The sequence below is a fragment of the Cetorhinus maximus genome, chromosome 22 (assembly GCF_964194155.1).
Source record: "Cetorhinus maximus chromosome 22, sCetMax3.hap1.1, whole genome shotgun sequence".
NCBI classification, from domain to species: Eukaryota; Metazoa; Chordata; class Chondrichthyes; order Lamniformes; family Cetorhinidae; genus Cetorhinus; species Cetorhinus maximus.
The window spans coordinates 46562839-46583002 of record NC_135900.1 but is presented as its reverse complement, the minus strand read 5'-3'; the positions used below and the strand labels follow the sequence as shown (position 1 = coordinate 46583002).

General features: G+C 43.7%; 1 protein-coding gene across 1 annotated transcript in view; it reads left to right on the top strand.

Moving 5' to 3' along the window:
• cacna1c (calcium channel, voltage-dependent, L type, alpha 1C subunit) overlaps positions 1–20164 on the top strand; it is a 1337968-nt gene that overhangs the window by 1143948 nt on the left and 173856 nt on the right. The window contains exon 36 of the mRNA XM_078568241.1: positions 15863–16019. Within this exon, the coding sequence (XP_078424367.1) occupies positions 15863–16019 (157 nt within the window). The remainder of the gene's footprint in view (positions 1–15862; positions 16020–20164) is intronic.

Sequence of the window (20164 nt, the reverse complement as noted above, 5' to 3'; positions counted from 1 at the left end):
TATTGCAGGGCTCCACCAGACCAGTCCAGACACCCTAACCTAATTTTCCACATCCCAATGGTTTGCTCACCAAAGTGCGAGTGGCAGCACATGAGCCACTTTGTACCTTCTCTCTGCTGCAATCTGAGGCCACCACACGGGCACCATCAGCCACTTCTTCTGTGGGTAGCCCTTGTCCCCGAGGAGTCAATCCTGAAGCCTCTCTGGACCTTGGAAGATTTCAGGGATTTGAGACTTACTGAGAATGTAGGAGCCGTGGACACTTCCTGGGAATCGTGCGCAGACCTGCAGGATGCATTTGCTGTGGTCACAGACCAGCTGAAGATTCAGTGATTGGAAGCCTTTGCATTTCAAATACTGCACTGCTTATTGCCACGGAGATCTAAGTGGCACGTGAGTGCAATCGATGGCACCCTTCACCTTTGGAAAACCAGAGATCTGCACAAATCCCAGTGCTCGTTTCCTGGCTTGCCTGATACCGGGCGAAATGCACAAATTTGTGTGCCTTCGCGAATGTGGAGTCCGTGACCTCATGGATGCACTTGTGTGTGGAGGCTTGTGGGATCCTGCAGATGTCACCTGTGGAGCCCTGGAAGGAGTAATGCCATAAAAATTTTCATGGAGCATAGTCGCCATGTGGTATGGCGCCATCTGCCACCTCTGAACTGGGGCTGGCTGGCCTTAGAATGGAATTCTTTTGCTCACCTTTGCTGGGTCCTTTGCCTTTGCAGTCGATGGGGATTCACAATGGCCCTCCACATGCTGTGGTGAAATCCTTTAGCTGCACAATGGATTTTTCTTCTGCCCTTCTTCATCCACATCTGCAATAGAGCTTCTGTTTACGCGATCTCCAGCTGTGTCTTCCAGGTGCACTTCAGTCAGGCCAGGATGCTAGTCCTTTCGTTTTTCAAACTCCAGATCCTTCACCAGCCTCTTTGGTTCTGAGTTCGTTCATGAGCTATCACCATGTTGTAAAGGTTTGTTCAATAGGTCTCATGAAGAGCATCAGAGGCTTGAAAGATTGAAGTAGTGTTTATTGGTAACACAAAACTATATGCATATATAAGGTATAGCCCAGACTATGAGAACTCCATGCCTACTTCAACAAAGGTCTCTGCATACTCTTAGACTGACACATGTCCTTTGTCATGTGACCCTTTACATCACACTGTGGGGGTACTGTTCCCCAGTCCCACATTAACCCTTGCTATGCCGAACACCCTTATAGTACAATTTCCCTTTGCTTTGTGCAGCCCATTTGATGCACCACATGGTTCCTTCAAGATGGCTGTGCATTCATGCATCTTAAAGGGACCACTACCTTGGTGCAACCTGTTTATTCCTTACATACAGCACATCCCTGATTGCTGTGCATTCAAGCACCCACACAACTTGGAGAGTTAACAAGGCTTCAAAATGATTTACACTAGGTCTCAATTGTTTCACAGTTGCCTTTCAAGGAAGTGAAGGGAGCAGTTTCTAGGAACTTCTCTGATATGTCTCATTGATATGCAGATAGAGCCAGAAGATCCACTCACGGCTCCTCCTTCGCCGACCACAATTTAAAGGTCTGGTGCAAATGGAACGAATCCTGGCAAAGCCACAATAAGGCCCATATTTCTAACTTGCTCTTTTTTCTGCTGGCAGATTTGCTTTGTATTTCACCTTTGCTTTATTGACCATTTCTGATATGATCTGAAATAAATTATCATTCAAAAAAGAATTGTGAAAAGCAAGAAAAAATAGAATTAACAACTAGTAACATACAACTAGTAAATGTATGCATATATAAATCCCTACAATTTTTAAAAAATACTCTCTTAAAAAGGAGTGGATTAGCATGCAACCTCAAAGCACCTACTTGCATTGTTTGATCCTGATCATAACTTCCCTCATTTTAAACAAATTAGAAGGGCCAGAGTTGGTAACACAGTTAAACCCTGTTAAGTAAGCTCTCACATTATAGAAACCGTAAAGTGCATTACAGACAGTGAATATAGAGTTATCTAGAATTTAAAGCAACAAAAAGGCCATTCAGCCCAACTGCTCTATGCCATTGTTTATGTTCCACACAAGCCTTTCCTACCTTTTTGATCTAACCCTATCAGAAAATCCTTCTATTCCTTTCTTTCTCATGTACTTACCTAGTTGCGCTACATGTATCTATGTTATTCATCTCAACTGGTAGCACCACACTCTAACCATTGTCTGGCTAAAGAAGTTTCTCCTGAATTCCTTATTATATAAGATTTTACATAAGGAAAAGGAATAGGAGTAGACCATTCGGCCCCTCGAGCCTCCTCCGCCATTCAATAAGATCATGGCTGATCTTCTTGTGTTTCGATCTCCACATTCACATCTATCCGTAATAACCTTTGATTCCCTTGCCTAACACCACTTCCACTGCCTTCTGAGGCAGAGTTCCAAAGTTGCACAACCCTGTGAGAGAAAAAATTTCTCCTCATGTCTGTCCTACAAGGGAGACCCCTAATTTTAAAACAATGGCCCCTAGTTCTCAACTCTCAACTCACCCACAAAAGGAAACATCCTTTTGATGTCCACCTTATCAAGGCCATTCAGGATCTTGTACACTTCAATTATTAGTTTATGAGTGACTAGCTTATATTTATGGCCTCTAGTTTTGGACTCCCCACAAGTGGAAACATCTCTATGTTTAACCTATCAAACCTCTTCATAATTTTAGTAAACTCTATTAGGCAACTGCTTCAGCCTTCTCTTTCCTAAATAAAAAAGCACAGCCTGTTTAATCTTACCTGATAATTATAACCTCTCAGTTCTGGTATCATCCTTGTGAATCTTTTTTTCACCTTCTCCAATGCTTCTATATCCTTTTTATAATGTGGAGACCAGAACTATGCACAGTACTCCCTAAGTGTGATCTAATCAAGCTAGTATACATGTTTGTAGTGAGCTAAAGTTTGGGTATGACCCATTGAGAGAAGCAACTCACAAACTTGTGCTGCCTCCCATTGGCATGATTGTAGCACATGGTTGAGTGAGGCTCGTGCTGCTGGCTGTTTAAGCACTCAGCAGTGAGTCAAGAAGCCATGTGGTGCAGCCAGCATACTCTTTAAAGGAAGTCTATCCTCCCAAAGAGTAGCCATATTGAATCACAGGAGTCTGCTGCTGAATGCTGCAATTCTTAACATAGAAAATGAAACACCAAGACAGAGAGAGGGCTCATAGCTGTGGTACTTGAGGCCTTAATCATGGAGGTGCACAGGAGGAGAGAGGCCATGCTTCTCCAGGTTTGGTTGGGAGAGCAGGAGGCCCATCGACCAAGCTCAGAAAGGATTGGGAGTAGTTGACGAGCGAGGTCAATGCGAGGAGTCTGGCCCCAAGGACTTGGCAGCAGAGTCACAAGAGTCTAATGACCTCATCCGAGTGGTCAAGGTCAGTGAATCTATCTTTGCATGACATCCCATATCCACTGCACCCCAACCCCTCCTGCTGATCAATGCATTGCATCCAGGTCACTCACCCAGCAGCAGTCCCTGGCACTCAGGACTTATGCTGAACATTCAGCTACTCCGCCTCACCCTCACATGCATTCCGCTGATGTTGGCCTCACAGCCACCTCTTGTTGCCTCCACGTACCTCCAGCTATTCAGCTGTGGCAAGCACATCACCCAAACAAAGTGCTATTCAATCACTGTCATTCTGCCTTCTCTTTTGCAGGGCAAGGTGGCACACAATAGAAGGGAGCACAGCAGAACTAGTGGAAAATCAGGATACCTGCATCTCCTCCTATGGAGGAGATGGTTCTCTACATCATGGAGCCGGCTGTGACAGTGCTCATAGCATTCGACGCAACCAAAAACATTGAGGATTTTCCTGTATTATGCCCTTGCTCAACTCTCAGCTCACCTTCATCCTGCCGTTTGGCATGGTGTGCAAGCTGCTGATGGGGTGACCATGGACCTCCCCAACCTCCTTCCCTCACCCCAGCCATCCACTTTCTGATTTTCTGCTTTCAGATGCCCAAGAATTGCCACCAGCCCAGCCACATCAGACCCAGGAGAAAGAGAGGAGTAACACCACAAAACTGATGAAGATGCTGCGTCGTCTGATTTGAGACTCGTAGCTACCAGCTCAAACACTGACATTGCATGTACCTTGGGGGCTAGTACGGAGTTGGTGCCTTCATGTGGTGGGCATGAGTAGGCCACAGCCAGGCCAATGAGAAAGGATAGTTCAAGTGCCAACTCACCAGAGGGCAAGGTTGCAGACGAGTTCTGCTAAAGGGAACTCTGATGGGGGTGAGATACAGGGGAACACTGAATCAATACCAACATGGCTGAGGGCATTGCGCAGAGCATGACTTCTCTGTAGACTCTGCTCCATTGCCCGGTCATACTGCAGATCCAGAGGCACTACCACTCCATCCCCCATACCTCTTTCAGCTTTTGTGATGACAGGCCACTAAATCCTCTGCCCTCCCTCTGAGAATGCAGCAACACTCCCTGCCAAATTCAGAAACTCACCAAAACATTTCCAAATACACTTCCAGAGACTTTACAATAGCAGGAGTTAGTGTAAATTGACTTAGCTACAAGTTGGGTCTCTGGTCCTTTAAATGATGTTAGTGGTGGATCTCTCTTGCAGCTTTATGAATGTTTTTTAACAAGTGGCAATCAAATACGTCAAATGGACCTCTATGGTCCAAGTTTGTATATCAAGCATCAAATCAGCCAGTACAGCTGTTTGGCAGCACGATCTGACAAGACTGCACAAGCATCTTTACCAGTATGGAGCACCATATTAGAAGGGGCCAGAGTCCACTCGGAGAGTCTCTGGCTTCCAAAGTGCAGCTACAGTAGTGTTACAGATCTGAATTTCATGCCCAACTTCTCTGGGTTTCAACCTAGAGATGAACTGCTGTGGATTTTTTTTTCATTTTTTTTTACGACCTTGTTAATTTGCATTGCTACGTTTAATGATTTGTTCTGGTAGAACATAAGAGATAGAGAAATCAACATCTGAGTAAATGTTAAGTTTCCTAGTAACTGACATGCAGTGTATCTTGAATGAATATACTGTAAACAGTGACTCACTGAGTTTCTGGAATCTGCAACAAAGACCAGCAGCTCCACCTGGTGGATATAAGAACCATAACATGTGTGCTGACAGAGGGAAATTTTAACCCAAACTGGGCTTTGGTTTTCCTGGAGGGATTAAAATGTTAAAAGTCTGAATCCTGACCCCCAAACTATCCACTACCAGGATGCAGCTTGACATTTTACATGTTATAATGAGCCTGTGTGTCACCATTTGAAATTTAACCCTGGCCTGCTGGATTTCCTGAACTTTGGGAAACCCGTCCCCAGAGGGACTGCTGTATCAGGAGGTAAGTCTTTACTCTTCACCACTGTATCTGACATGCCTCCCTGTACCAACTTCCTGCGATTGGACATCACCCCACCCTTCTGACCTTCTCCCCCACTTTCCCCAATGTGCCCAACAAGACATCCAACCTCCCTCAGAAGACTCCAGTCTCCTCCCCTCGCCCTGCCCTTTCACCACCCACCACCACTCCCTGCAAGGTCTCTGATCTCCCCCTTCCCAGCCTCAATCCCTTAGGCCTCTGATCTTTAAACTCCCCTCCCCCCACCACACCCTCCACAACACTGGGAACAGGTCACCCCCATTCCCAACCCTAGGATTGATCCTCCATGGGATCAACCCACGCACCTTCAGAGATTGCCACCTCTTACCCCGCTCCAGTTAGGACTACTCCTCCGGACTACTCCACTACTCCCCACCCAACTGGAAACCAAGCATGTAGATCAGGCCAGCTTACAGGCAAGGAATCCAACTTTTAGGTTTCCTGCACTGTACCCTCACTATCCCCATCCAGCTGCTCCCTGCGGGCTGAAAAAGTCAAAATTTCCTCCAGATAAAGAAAGGAGATAAACACAATGATTAGTACAGATCAGCAGTGTTATATGTGTGACTTCACCAACATGATCCCTCATACAGTTAATCGAGTTGAGAGCAGAATAGGAAGGAGATAGAGTTCCAACCAGGGCCACTCGTGCACTTGATAGTATCCCATTTACTCGTGATGGAACATCACTGGCACAAAATCTTGAGGACAGGTTCGTGTCTAGCCTCTTGGTCAGACTAGTCCAAATTAGGATTAGAGTAAAAGTTAGAAGTAGTATTTTGGGGGGAGCTGCCACATAACAAGAAAATATTAATCTCATTAACAGTAATGTTGACTTTTAAGTTCTGATATAGTATTGGATGTTATGTTAGAGATGGTGAATTCCATTCATAGTAGCCTGGTACTCTGTCAGGTCCTTTAGCAGCCGGTATTCTATGGGTTCCTAGATTCTTTTAGCCATCTACATCTTTAAAAAAATAAGCCAGCAACAAACCTCTCCTCAGTGTGAACTTTTGCAAACAAACTTCATTAATTCACAAGACATTTTAATTAATAACAAATAAATCCAGAAATAAGAAAATTGTTGTGTCAGGCAACAAAATGGCAAGATTCTGGTGACAAATAAATGGCAACATGTGAGCCCCTCAAATAAATTATAGGCTTGTAAATAGTCCTGGTTAACTCTTATTCTAAACCCCTGAATTACATTCTATCCTGTAATTAATCCCAGATAGCCATTACTCAATGCAGAACCCATCTGAACTGCTTGATTAAATTACAGCCTTTTAATCCAATCTGGTACTTTTTTGTTTATTTCAGTGTATCAAAGTGAACTATCGCTCAACTTTACCTATTGTCTGGACAAATAGTTCATCACAAATTGTGTGCCTGAGTTTCAAGAATGTTAAAAGCACATGAAAAAAAAAATAAGGCTAGTAATTGTATTATTAGAGCATTAGAATTATATTATTAGTGTATTAAAATCCCAGAAAAAGTTGAATTCCTGGCCTTAATTTCTTCTAATCCAAAATTCCTCCTTGACTATAAACTATTTCTTGAATGAAAACCAGGAATCCTCTTACTATTCAAGTTCTGCTATTGTTATTCTTTAATCATTCATTAGCAGATATCTGGCAACAATCCAGGTTGATTTTCCCTCCAGTTTTTCCTGTCCCATTATTGGAAAAAGCCCAGCTCCTTACATCTTTATCACTATTTGGCACATCAGTGTGCTATGCAGTTGCACTGCAGCCTTTTCTCATACATGATTCCATATGTCTTATTTGGAACCTTTTGGCAGTTCTTCATGCTAGTGAAGCGCTCCATTGCAGAGATTAGGCAGAGGAAATATTGACAAGACCATTAAAAATAAACTGAAATATATCTCCTAAAAAATTCAGAGGGTGACATTTAAGTATATGGACTAAGGCTCTTTCAAGTCTTTTTTGGTCTTTCTATTTCCTCAAGCCAGATTGCATCCTATTTACCTTGTAATCTCTCTGTTCCTTCAACATCTAATAGTGAAAAGCTCAAAAAAACATACAGTGCTCCAATTGTGGCCTTACATAGATCCATCATAAGGAACATGAGGAACATAAGAAATAGGAGCAGGAGTAGGCCTTTAAGCTCCTCGAGCCTGCCCCACCATTAAATAAGATCATGGCTGATCTCCCCCAGGCCTCAACTCCTCTTTTGTGCCAGCTCCTCATAGCCCTCAGCTCCCCAATTTTTCAAAAATCTATCTACCTCTTCTTTAAATACTTTCAGTGATCCAGCCTCCACAACTCTCTGAGGTAGAGAATTCCAGTCACTACCTTCTGAAAGAAGAAATTCCTTCGCATCTCAGTTTTTAATGAGTGTCCCCTTATTCTGTAACTATGTCCCCTAGTTCGAGATTCCCCCACTTGTGGAAACATCTTCTCAGCATCTACCCTATCAATCCCCCTCAGAATCTTGTACATTTCAATAAGATCACCCCTCATTCTTCTAAACTCTAATGAGCAAAGTCCTAACCTGTTTAGCCGTTCTTGATAAGTCAACCCCTTCATCCCAGGAATCAGCCAAGTGAATCTCTTTTGAACTGCCTCCAATGCCAGTACATCCTTTCTTAAATACAGGGACCAAAACTGTTCACAGTACTCCAGGTGCAACCTCACCAACACTCTGTACAGTTGTAACAAGACTTCCCTATTTTTAAACTCCAACCCCCTAGCAATATAGGCCAAAATTCCATTTGCCTTCTCAATTACTAACTGCGCCTGCATGCTAACTTTTTGTATTTCATGCATAAGAACACCCAGATCCCACTGTGCTGCACTCTTTTGGACTCTCCATTTAAATAACAATCTGCCTTTTGATTTTCCCTACCAAAGCGCATGACCTCACACATTGCTACATTAAACTCCATATGCCAAGTTTTTGCCCACTTACTCAACCTGTCTATATACCCTTGCAGATTCCTTATGTCCTCATCACAACATGCCACCCCACCTATTTTTGTATCATCAGAAAATTTGGATACATTACACTCTGCCCCCTCCTCCAAGTCATTTATATAGATAGTAAATAATTGAGGCCCTAGGACTGATCCTTGAGGCACTCCACTAACTACGTTTTTCCAACCAGAAAAAGACCCATAACACCCGACTCCGTCTTCTGTGTGTTATCTGATCCTCAATCCATGCTAATACATTATCCCCAAAACTGTGAGCTCTTATCTTGTGCAATAACCTTTTATGTGGCACCTTATCGAATGCCTTCTGGAAATCCAAATACACTATATCTACCAGTTCCCTTTTATCAATTCTGCTTGTTATATCCTCAAAGAACTCTAGCAAATTTGTCAAACGTGGTTTCCCTTTCACAAAACCATGATGACTCTGTTTGATTATGTTATGCTTTTCTAAATGTCCTGCTATTTCTTTCTTAATAATGGACTCCAGCATTTTCCCAACAACAGATGTTAGGCTGACTGGCCTATAGTTTCCTGCTTTTTGTCTTCCCCACTTCTTGAACAGGGGCGTCACATTTGTGGTTTCTGATCCGCTAGGACCCTCCCGGAATCCGGTGAGTCCTGGAATATTTCGACCAATGCCTCCACTATATCTTCAACCACTTCCTTTAAAACCCTTGGATGCAGGCCATCAGGTCCTGGTGACTTGTCTGCCTTTAGTCCCATTAGTTTCTCAAATACTTTGTCCGTCACGATAGAGACTGTTACAAGATCTTTCCTCCCATTAGCTCCTTGATTATCTGATATCTGTGGAATGTTTATAGTGCCCTCCACCATGAAGACCGATGCAAAATATTGGTTTAAATTATCTGCTATTTCCCTGTTCCCCATTATCAATTCTCCGGTCCCATGCCCACTTTCTTTTTATATACCCATAGAAGCTCTTGCTGTTTGTTTTTATATTTCTTGCCAATTTACTTCCATAATCAATTTTCTCCCTCTTTATTAGCTTTTTAGTCAACCGCTGCTGGTCCCTAAAAAATTCCCAATCCTCTGACCTACAACTAGTTTTCGCCGCTTTGTATGCCCTTGTTTTTGATTGGATACATTCCTTGACTGCCTTTGTCAACCACGGGTGGTTCATCCTTCTCATTAAGTCTTTCTTTTTGACCAGGATAAATTTTTGCTGAGCGTTATGAAATATCTGCTTAAATGTCTGTCACTGCTCATCCTCTGACCTTCCCCTTAGTCTATTTCCCCAGCCCACTTTAGACAATTCTTTTTTCACACCTCTGTAATTGCCCTTATTTAAGTAGAGGATATTGGTTTGAGATCCAAGTAGCTCGCCCTCAAAATGAATTTGAAATTATACCATGTTGTGATTGCTACCCACTAAAGGACCCTTAACTATGAGATCTCTTATTAATCCTACTTCATTACATATTACTAGACCTAAAGTAGCCTGTTCCCGGGTAGGTTCTGCAACGTATTGCTCTAAGAAACAATCCTTGATGCACTCTACAAATCCGCCTTCCATGTTACCCCTGCCAATCTGATTTTTCCAGTCAATATGCAGATTAAACTCACCCATGACAATTGTAGCGCACTTCTTACGTCCCTCCATTATTTCCCAATGTTTACTTTGTCCTACAGTGAGACAACTCTTCGGGGGCCTGTAGATGACTCCCACCCGTGACTTCTTCCCCTTGCTATTCCTTGTTCCCACCCAAACTGATTCCACATCACGATCTATTGCACCTATATCACTACTCACCACCGTACTGATACCTTCCTTTATTAACACAGCTACTCCACCTCCTTTTCCTTTTTGCCTACTTTTCTGGAACATCAGATACCCTTGAATATTGAGTTCCCAGTCTTGGTCACCCTGCAACCACATCTCTGGAATAGCTACAAAGTGATATCCATTTATTTCTATTTGTCTATTTCTATGTGTCAACTCATCTATTTTGTTACAAATGCTGCGTGCATTCAGATAAAGAGCCTTAAGCTTTGAATTTTTATCATTATTACTCATTCTGGATCTAATTTCTGCTGCACGCTTCTACTTACACTTTCTGTCCCTTCCTGTCATACTTTGATTATCGTTCACCTCTTCACTACCCTGTACCTCTCCTCTCTCATTTACTTTTGATTTTCTAAACTTCCCTTCAATTGAACCCTCTCCCCCAACTAATTAGCTTAAAGCCCTATCTACAACCCTATTTATACAATTCACCAGTACACTAGTCCCAGCATGGTTCAAATGAAGCCCATCCCAATGGAACAGCTTTCTCCTTTCCCAGCATTGGTGCCAGTTCCCCATGAATCAGAACCCATCTCTCCCACACCAATCTTTGAGCCATGCATTTACCGCTCTAATTTTATTTACCCGATGCCATTTTACACGTGGCTCAGGTAGTCATCCGGAGATTATTACCTTTGTGGTTCTACTTTTTAATTTAGCCCCGAGCTGCTCGTAGTCCCTCAGCAGAACCTCTTTCCTAGTCCTACCTTTGTCATTGGTACCTACGTGGACCATGACAACTGGATCCTTCCCCTCCCACTCCAAGTTCCTCTCTACCCCAGAAGAGATGTCCTTAACTTTGACACCAGGTAGGCAACACAGCCTTCGGGACTCTCTGTCTTTGCTTCAGTGAACAATATCTATTCCTCTAATTATGCTATCCCCTATTATTACATCTTACATCATTACATATTAACTTTTATGTTCAGACTTTGCATCATAAAATCCAGTATTCATTAGCTTATTTTATGATCCTATCTACTTGAGGTGATCTTTTCAATATCAGCAGCATGGTTACTGACCTTCAGCACAGCTGCTATGTATCCAGCTCGGTTACTAGGGAGGGACAAACTGCAGCACACTTACTACAGATAACTGACATGGTTGTTCGTGATGAATAAATTGTAATATGAATACCAGGATTGAACAAATCACAGTACGGTTACAAGAGATTAATAAATTGTGCATGGTTACTAGGGATGAGCAAACTGGTGCTAGGGATGAATAAATTGTAATATAAATACTAGGATTGAACAAATCACAGTACGGTTACAAGAGATTAATAAATTGTGCATGGTTACTAGGGACGAGCAAACTGTTGCTAGGGATGAATAAAATGCAGATCTGTTTACAAGTAAACACCAACCAAAGGGAGCTACACACCAACTGAGACGCTGGACAAGAGAGAGAGTTGAACATTGATTGAGGCTCTTTTACCCACTAAATCCGCAGAAGGAGACTCATTAAAAATTTGTGTTGAATTTGTGAGTCTTGTTTTGTCGGGCATTTAAGTGTTTGATGAGATTGTTGACCCAGTAATGTTGGGCATCAGTAGGCTAATAGGTTCATTGGATATTGCAACATTTGGTTGTAACACTAAATCCCCTGCCCCCATGGACAGTGCTGAGCTTTTCTCAGTGCACATTTCACGCTGGCCAGCCAGCGTGAAATTGTGGTCGGGGGCCGATCGCAGTCGGGGGCCCCTTTCCCGTCCACTCCTGGGCCCACCGATTGCATGCACCCAACAAGCAAAAAATTCAGGCCATAGGACAGAATTTCTCCGTCCAGTGGGGGTGGGTTGGAGGCGAGGGAACTATGAAAGTAGCAAGGAGCTGTGTTGGTACAGCTCCCCAACGCATTCCCAACACCGGGAAAGTTTTCCAGGCATGGATCAGGATGCAGGTCACATCCACTCCATGGAGGCGGGCTGCCAATTTACTTAAGGCCCCAAGTAAAGGTTACTTTTTGGGCTCGCCAGCATTTTGTCAGCAGCAAACCAGCCCCCTGCTGCTTGAGGAAGCTGCCAGCTTGATGGAGGTGGGCTCCCTGCAGCAGGTAGGAGGTGATTGGAGCTGAAGGTCTGTGCCCCATTGTATGCCCGCCAAGGGAAAAGCTGCCTCCATGGTCCCAACGATCCCCATAAAGGGTTTTCCCAATGTTCATCAGGGCCTTCTGCTTTACTCACTGTGCATTGTTAACTTAAATTTACACCTCCAATGGTGCCTCAGTGTTGACGCATCCTTGAGCCCTTCTACCTGCCTCAGCAGCACCCACCTCTCCTGGTGGGGCTGTTGAGACTCGAGCTGTCAATTTTCTAATTGGGCCAGTGGCCCATCAATGCCTGCCATCCTTAATAGGATAACTAATGCAGAGGCAGTCAATAAGGAGGCTGCCTCTAGGAATATTGCAACTTTTGTCTGGCTGCCAGCAAGTGTGGGCTTGAGATCTTCATTTGTTCCTGATATCAGGGTCCCAAAGTCCACAAGGAAATCTTGCCTACATGGGCAGGTTTTATGTGTATGCCAATGATAACCAGCTCTCTTTTTCCATTACCTATGTCATACTGCTTGTCCTTTTTTAAGTCTTTGATGAGTCACAATTTCCTCTGGTGGAACATTGGGAAGACTGAAGCCATTGGGCAGAATCGTCCCAGATTTGCATAAGTGTGGTAGCAGGCAGAAAAGGGATATCATACCCACTGGCCACAATGGTGGGTTTTTTGCGCCATATCATCCCAATCCTGCCACATTAATCATGCATTCCTGGGAAACACACTGTTTCACTGGTGTGCAGCCTCCAATTCACCCATCATGCCATCACCTCATTGCTTCCGCACACCGGGCACCATATTTAAAGTATAACCGCATGCACACTTCTCAGTACCTCCAGCCCAGGACTGCCGCACTGAAGACATGGCCCCGAAACGCAAGAAGACTGCAGCCCCCGCCCAGGTTCAGTGTCATATTCTTGGCAGCCCTTTGGACACCGTTGGAGCTCACCGCAATGCCCTCTACCGCTGCTCTGGCCACAGGAGGCCCTTCATTTTCACCACTCCAGTTTGGGAGGTGGAGACGGTGGCAGTGGTGGTCAGTGCCAATGCTGCACAGAAGAGGTTTCCATCTGGTGCAGAACAACGAATGATCTCATCCATGTCGCCAGGGAAAGGCAACAACCTCATCACTCCAAACTCACAGAATCACAAGCCCATCACACATTCACTGGCATCTCACTGACTGCCAGCTCAAGAGACATCACCACTCACTCTCTCACACAGAGCCTCATATCTCCATCTAGAGACTGCCTCCTCAGCCCTCACCCTCTTGAGGCCACTTGCACGGATCAACAAGTGTTCCCACACACACCTTGGGATACCCCCATTACCTACTAATGCCCTAGCCCTGCAACCTCTTCCCTTCCATGAGGCCACTTCTGCCCCTTCCCCAAGCAAGCCATAGCTCTGCAGCCATTGAAAAGCCACCCCTACCTTATGGTTGGTCATATAAGTAGAGACCTGCCGGTGAGCCCCCCTGAAAATGACGTGGTGCTGCCTGCGAAGCCTGGCGCTGGTGACCTTGAGTGCTGCCTGAAGCAAGGTAGACAAACAAGCCTCTCAGCTCCAAGTGAAGTGCAGCTCACCAAGGGCACATCGCTTATGTTCAGTTGTGAATCATGTCAACGTGCAATCACACCGAAGTGCCTGAATGATCCAACGTGGGGGATGGTTCCGACAAGCTGAGTTTATAATGATATGCAGGTGTATTACAGTGAAGTTCCCGATGTGTGGTAGTGGGAGACATGGTCTGCCATTGACAGGCAGAGCGGATAATTGCAAACTGGTTTCACGATGTCGTGAAACCGATTTTTGGCCTTCCCACATATTGTCCGCCCAAGCCCGCCATGACACCCGATGCCAGCAGGTACAGAAAATTCTGCCCATTGTCTGGCCTACATCAGAAACTCTGTTTTCTTGTCACCAATTCCATGGCCCTTGCTGATAAATGAGGTATAGTCTTAATGTCTATGCCAATTCCAGTAGGGGCCAGTGTTGGAAAGCATTATCCACTGAGATTTCAGCGCAACTATCAGGATAACAGTTCATTTAATTTTGGGACCATTATGTTTTACCTAGATAATGGCTGCACTGTCTGGATAGGTTGTGAGGGTGGTGTACTCCAAGCCAGTAACAGTATAGAAGAGAATCATGGAATGGTTAGCACATAAGGAGGCCCCTCAGCCCTTCATGTCTGTAACATCTCTCTGCAAGAGCAACCCAGCAAACTCAGCCACCCTTTCCCTGTGGCCCTGCAAAATTTTTCTCTTCAGAAAATAATACAATTCCCTTTTGAAAACCACAGCTGAATTTTTCATCACCACACTCTCAGGCAGTGCATTCCTAAGCCTAACCACATACAGTATAAAAAAGCTTTTCCTCATCTGACCGTTGACTCTTTTGCCATTCACCTTAAATTGGTGTCCTCTGGTTCTTTATCCTTCCACCAGTGGAAACAGTTACTCCCTATCTAACCTGTTCAGACTCCTCTTGACTTTGAACACCTCTGTCAAATCTCCTCTCAACCTTCTCCTCTCTAAGGAGAACAACCCCAGCTTCTCTGATCCATTCACTTAACTGAAGTCACTCATCCCTGGGACCATTCCCATAAATCTTTTCTGCACTCTCTCTAATGTATCCGCATCCTTCCTAAAGTATGCTGCCCAGAATTTGGACACAATATTTTAATTGAGGCTGAACCATTGTTTTATAAATGTTCACTAAAACTTGCTTGCTTTTGTACGTCATGCCTCTATATATAAAGCCTAGGATCCCGTACTTTTTTTTTGTTCATTCATGGGATGTGAACATGCTGGTGAGACCAGCGTTTGTTACCCATTCCTAATTGCCTTTGAGAAGGTGGTAGGGAGCCACCTTCTTGAACCACTGCAGTCTATGTAGTGTAGATACACCCACAGTGCTGTTAGTAAGGGAGTTCCAGGCTTTTGATCCAGTGACAGTGAAGGAACAGCAATATAGTTCCAAGTCAGGATGTTGTGTGGTGTGGAGGGGAACTTGCAGGTGGTGTTATTCCTTATTCATTATGCTTTATTAACCACTTCCTAAGCCTGCCCTGCCATCTTCAACAACTCGTGCACATACTCCCACAGGTTCTCCTGCACTGAATATAGAATTGTATTCTTTATTTTATATTGCTCGTCCTCATTCTTCCTATCATAATACATTACTTCACACTTCTCTGCATTAAATTTCATCTGCCTTATGTTGCCCTTGAGAAGATGGTGGTGAGCTGCCTTCTTGAACTGCTGCAGTCCATGTGGTGTAGGTACACCCACAGCACTGTTAGGAAGGGAGTTCCAGGATTTTGACCCAGTGACAGTGAAGGAACGGTGATATATTTCACAAACTATTCCACAAATTAAGAACATATAATAAAAAATACAGAGGAAGAGTTTGGAGGGGTTTATCAACTCATTCATCTGTTTTTGTATGTTTACTTTCAACCATGGTGAGCAGCAATGAAGTTGATTCACAGTATTTTCAAGATATATTTTACTGTTTTTTGTCACTCTCCCCAAATATAGACTGGGATATAGCATACCCTGCATATACCACTTAAAGTATAGTGGTATGATTCAAAGTTCTTTAATGGAACAAATTACCATACCTGATTTTCATTTTCAGATGTGCTACAGGTGAGGCCTGGCAGGAAATCATGTTATCCTGTCTCCCAGGAAAACATTGTGAGAAAGAGTCAGCATTCCATGAGCCGGAACCTAACTGTGGAACCTATTTTGCTTTCTTCTACTTTGTTAGCTTCTACATGCTATGTGCCTTCTTGGTGAGTACATATCCAGAAGGGATCTTGGAATTTTCAATTTAATGTATATGCTATCCAGTAGAAATATGTATTTCTCTAGAAAGATTACTGGTGATAGTGTATTCTGTGAACTAATTCCCACCCTCCCCATTGTATCTTTTTGCAGCTACATTAGTGATAAATGTAGCCTAGAATAGTGAGGAATATCAGGCTTGTGCCAAATGCTCGCCTTATAGGCAGGGGCAGAGTCAGAAGTTTCCAAACTCGGCAGAATCCCTCAGTACTGAGTTATGAGCAAATGCAAGGGACCATATGATAGGGCATTAGGGCAAATTGGAGGGAAAATTTGGTCCAGACTCCTTATCTATGTTTTTAAGCAGCAAGCTTTAAAAACAAATTACACTTTTTAATGACATATTTTACCATACCTTTCAATTAAAATCCAAGTAATGGCCTTAATACACTTTTCCCACTTGGCAACCATTTTACTCCACTGTTTTCTTGGGTGATTGAGGCACCTGCCGGACTCAGGCAGGAACCCTAAGAATAAATTTAAATCAGGATCCTATGGTGTCAGTAAGACCCCGATGCAATTTTGATTGCCTACTGAGCAGAGCATCCACAGTGGAGATCAGTCAGGTAAGTTTAAAACTTATCTTCGTGGAGTCTGGAGGAGCAGAAGTGCTCCTTCAAATTAAATCATCCCACCCCATCCCCATCGATGACTTATCCTGACTGTCAGACTAGTGCAATCCTTGCAGGACCAAATTATGGTGAACCGCCTCTGGGTGCCTTTTTTGGTGAGCAGCTGGCCAGCGGAATGTTAATAGGCCTCGACTATTAAAATGAACCTTGTCTTTCACTACAGTTGCTAAGGCTTTCATCCCTCCAGCTCTGTGTCCATTAGTTAACAGTGGCCCCCATCGTGACTTTTACATAGACAAATGCAGAATTACAAACATGCAGAGACCTTTTAAAATATGTTGAAGACTGTTAAAGAATAGGCAATGACATTTTAAATATAAAATTACATGAAAATAAATTGATTACGTCTTTAGTAAAATATTAGTGGAGATATTTTGTATGACTGTGTTAAACGTTTAGGCTCCAGCTTTCTAAATAAACTTATTTTTAATATTTTCAAAGCGGCCTTAAACACAGCTGGTTAAGCTGCTCTCTCTGGAATTCCACTGGGTGTACTGTCAATTGAAATTTTAAAATAGCATCAGGCACCTATGTTTGTCATGAGACATGAATTTGCATAAGTTAATTTTCCCAGTGGGAGCCCTGGCCAACACCTTTTTCTGCCCAGGTCGAAATGGGAACAGGCCGATCCTGTTGCAAGTCTTTCTTTAGCAATTTTGATCTCACCAACAGGATGGTAAAATTATCAAAATGGATCCCTATAAGTCACAGGAAAAGTTCAGTCCCTGCTGCATTCATGTTGATGTTTCTCTCTCTCTGTCTCTTCTCTTCGGCTTTATGTCCCTCCTATTTTCTACTGTTTCTTTTGCTTAACTTTTCTTTTGGCTTTTGTCCTCGTCATCTTCTGGTGAACACAGGGGAAACGTACAAATCAAACCCTATCAAATTTGCTTGTGGGCTCCAAGGGTCTGCCCCTCCTTCAAAGGTGCTGATTGAGGGACCCGCTAACAGGAAGAGAAGAGCCTGCTGAGAACCACTCTCTTGCCCTTTCTTCTGACACCCCTGCACCCCTCAGCCAGCAAGCCCCTCCCTGTAAACCCATCCCACCCTCACTCACCTGTGGCCTGGGTCCCTCGCTGATCCTGGGCTTCTGGTGGGTTGCCAGGAACTAGCACCGCTACCCCAGACAATAATGAGGAGCTGCTGACCTCTGATTGGCCTGTAGCTCTCAGTGGGCAAGATTTACACCCTTAGGACCCTTGATCCTAGAGAAGGCCGGCTGTTGGCCGCTTAAGTGCCTGAACGGCACTTAATACAGTAGGTCTTCCCCAATGGAGGCAATGCGGAGCTCTCACTAGCTTTCCAGCCGGCGGGTGAGAACCCCCTCGCCTGGATTAAATTTTGCCTGATTTGTCCAGGTTTTCGCCAGGGCCAGACTGATAGGCCTTAGCGAGAGGGTGAAGGTGCCAACTTCAGCAGTGCATTGGGGGGAACACATGGGATTGGGGACTATTTTGGTGGGGGCCTCCATTGGACACAGGGCATCCAAACAGGAGGGAACCCTCCCTCTGTTCGCTGCTGCGGGGAGGGAGGGCACATAAAATTCCACCCTATAAGTTTTTCCTCTGTCAAGCTTTTCAAATTTGTCCGCTTGTTTTTAAAAAATATATGAAGAAAAGCTATTATGTTGAAACTGCTCGGAGCTCACATCAATGGAAGAAATGAAAAGAAGGTGCAATCTGAAAACTTAGGAACACCACACATCTGCAGATTCCAGGGTCCAAATTCAACTCAGAGTCACAGTTCTGCTCAAAAATATTGTGCAAATCCAGTTTTGGGGGCAAGACTGGGGGCTTCAAGCAAAGCATTAAAGGCATTAAAAGAGACAAAAAGATCAAGTTGAGAAATGTAATCATGTTATTATGAAATATACATTATAGATTATTTAGCCATATTTGAGTCCTTATATTCAGCATAAAAATATTCTTTACTGAAAAAAATTTCAAATGAGCATTTGGACTGCAGGGAACCTACTGATAAAATTGCACGTCGAGGGTGATATACTTAATATACATAAAATAAAAGCAAAATACAGTGAATGCTGGGAATCTGAAATGAAAACAGAAAATGCTGGAAAATCTCAGAAGGCCTGGAAGCAACTGTGGAGAAAGAAACAGAGTTAACATTTTGAATCCAATATAACTCTTCTTTGGAACTGGAGAGAGGTAGAAAAGTGATGGGCTTTATGTAAAAAAATTCAAAATGGAGGACAGAACCTGGAGAACTCTGGCCTCCATTTTGTATTTTTTCCCCCAAATGCCAGTTTGTATCTTGTTCTCATGTTTTTGCTTTCAGATAGCACTGTCCCTTTTTGTGCAATTAACACATTCTGCTATTTTGCTTTCAGACAGTGCTGACCTTTATTCTCCTAATCTGGACCTACTCTGGACCAAAACTTTAGTCTTTAAAACTATCATTACCACTCCTTTTGACTTGTGTTCCATGATATCTCTGTTATTTAATCTCGCCTGCCCTCCAGCCTATCCCTGACCCTCTGTTTTGCTCCACCTGCCCCTCCCCGCTTTCTCAACAGCATAAAACCCATCACATTTCTATCTTTCAGTTCCGAAGAAGAATCATATTAGACTTGAAACGTTAACTCTATGTTTGTCTCTCCATAGATGCTGCCAGACCTGCTGAGTTTTTCCAGCATTTTCTGTTTTGATACTTAATGCACAGTTCAGGTACTGTGTGTCACATAGCATGACACCTTTAACAATGAAAATACTTCGCACAATAACAACCTACAAGAATCTTGCATGTACTTATATGATATTTCAATTAAATGTGTGCCCCACATACTGAATTTAATGTACAATGGATTATCTAATGATAACTGGGTGAAGTTTTTTTGAACAAAAAACTTAAGTTTTAATTTTCCAAGCCTGTTTTTCTATCATTATTCCCCCTTTTTATCTGATCAATATATTATGTTTCAGACTCCTCCCTCCTCTACCAACCACCCACTCATAACTCACCGTGATTTCCACCAGGGAAAAGCAGTATGGGCAGAATTTTCTGCCCGTCGGGCGGGCGGGCCCGACCCAATCTCCGGCGGGCGGGGAGCCGATCCCCGCTGGAGAAGCAGGCCCCGCCGCCATTTTACGTGGGCGGGCCAATTAAGGCCTGCCCAGCGTGATGTCCAGCAGGAAACACTATGCGCTTCCTGTGTCGGGGTGGGGGGAGGATTCCCCAAAAGCAAGAGTGCGCTCTTTCGCACATACGCATGAAAGAACGCACATCTCCCTGAGGCTAAGTGCTGCCTCAGGGAGGTCGCTGACACTTTTTAAAATATGAAAATAGAGGAAAAAAAAATTCCCTAACATGTCACCCTCATGTGACAATGTCACATGAGATGGGACATGTTCATTATTTACATAATAAGTTTATTAAACCTTTTAAAACCCTACATGAAACCTCATCCTGCCGGTGGATGAGGCTTCATGTTTTTTCTATTGCCC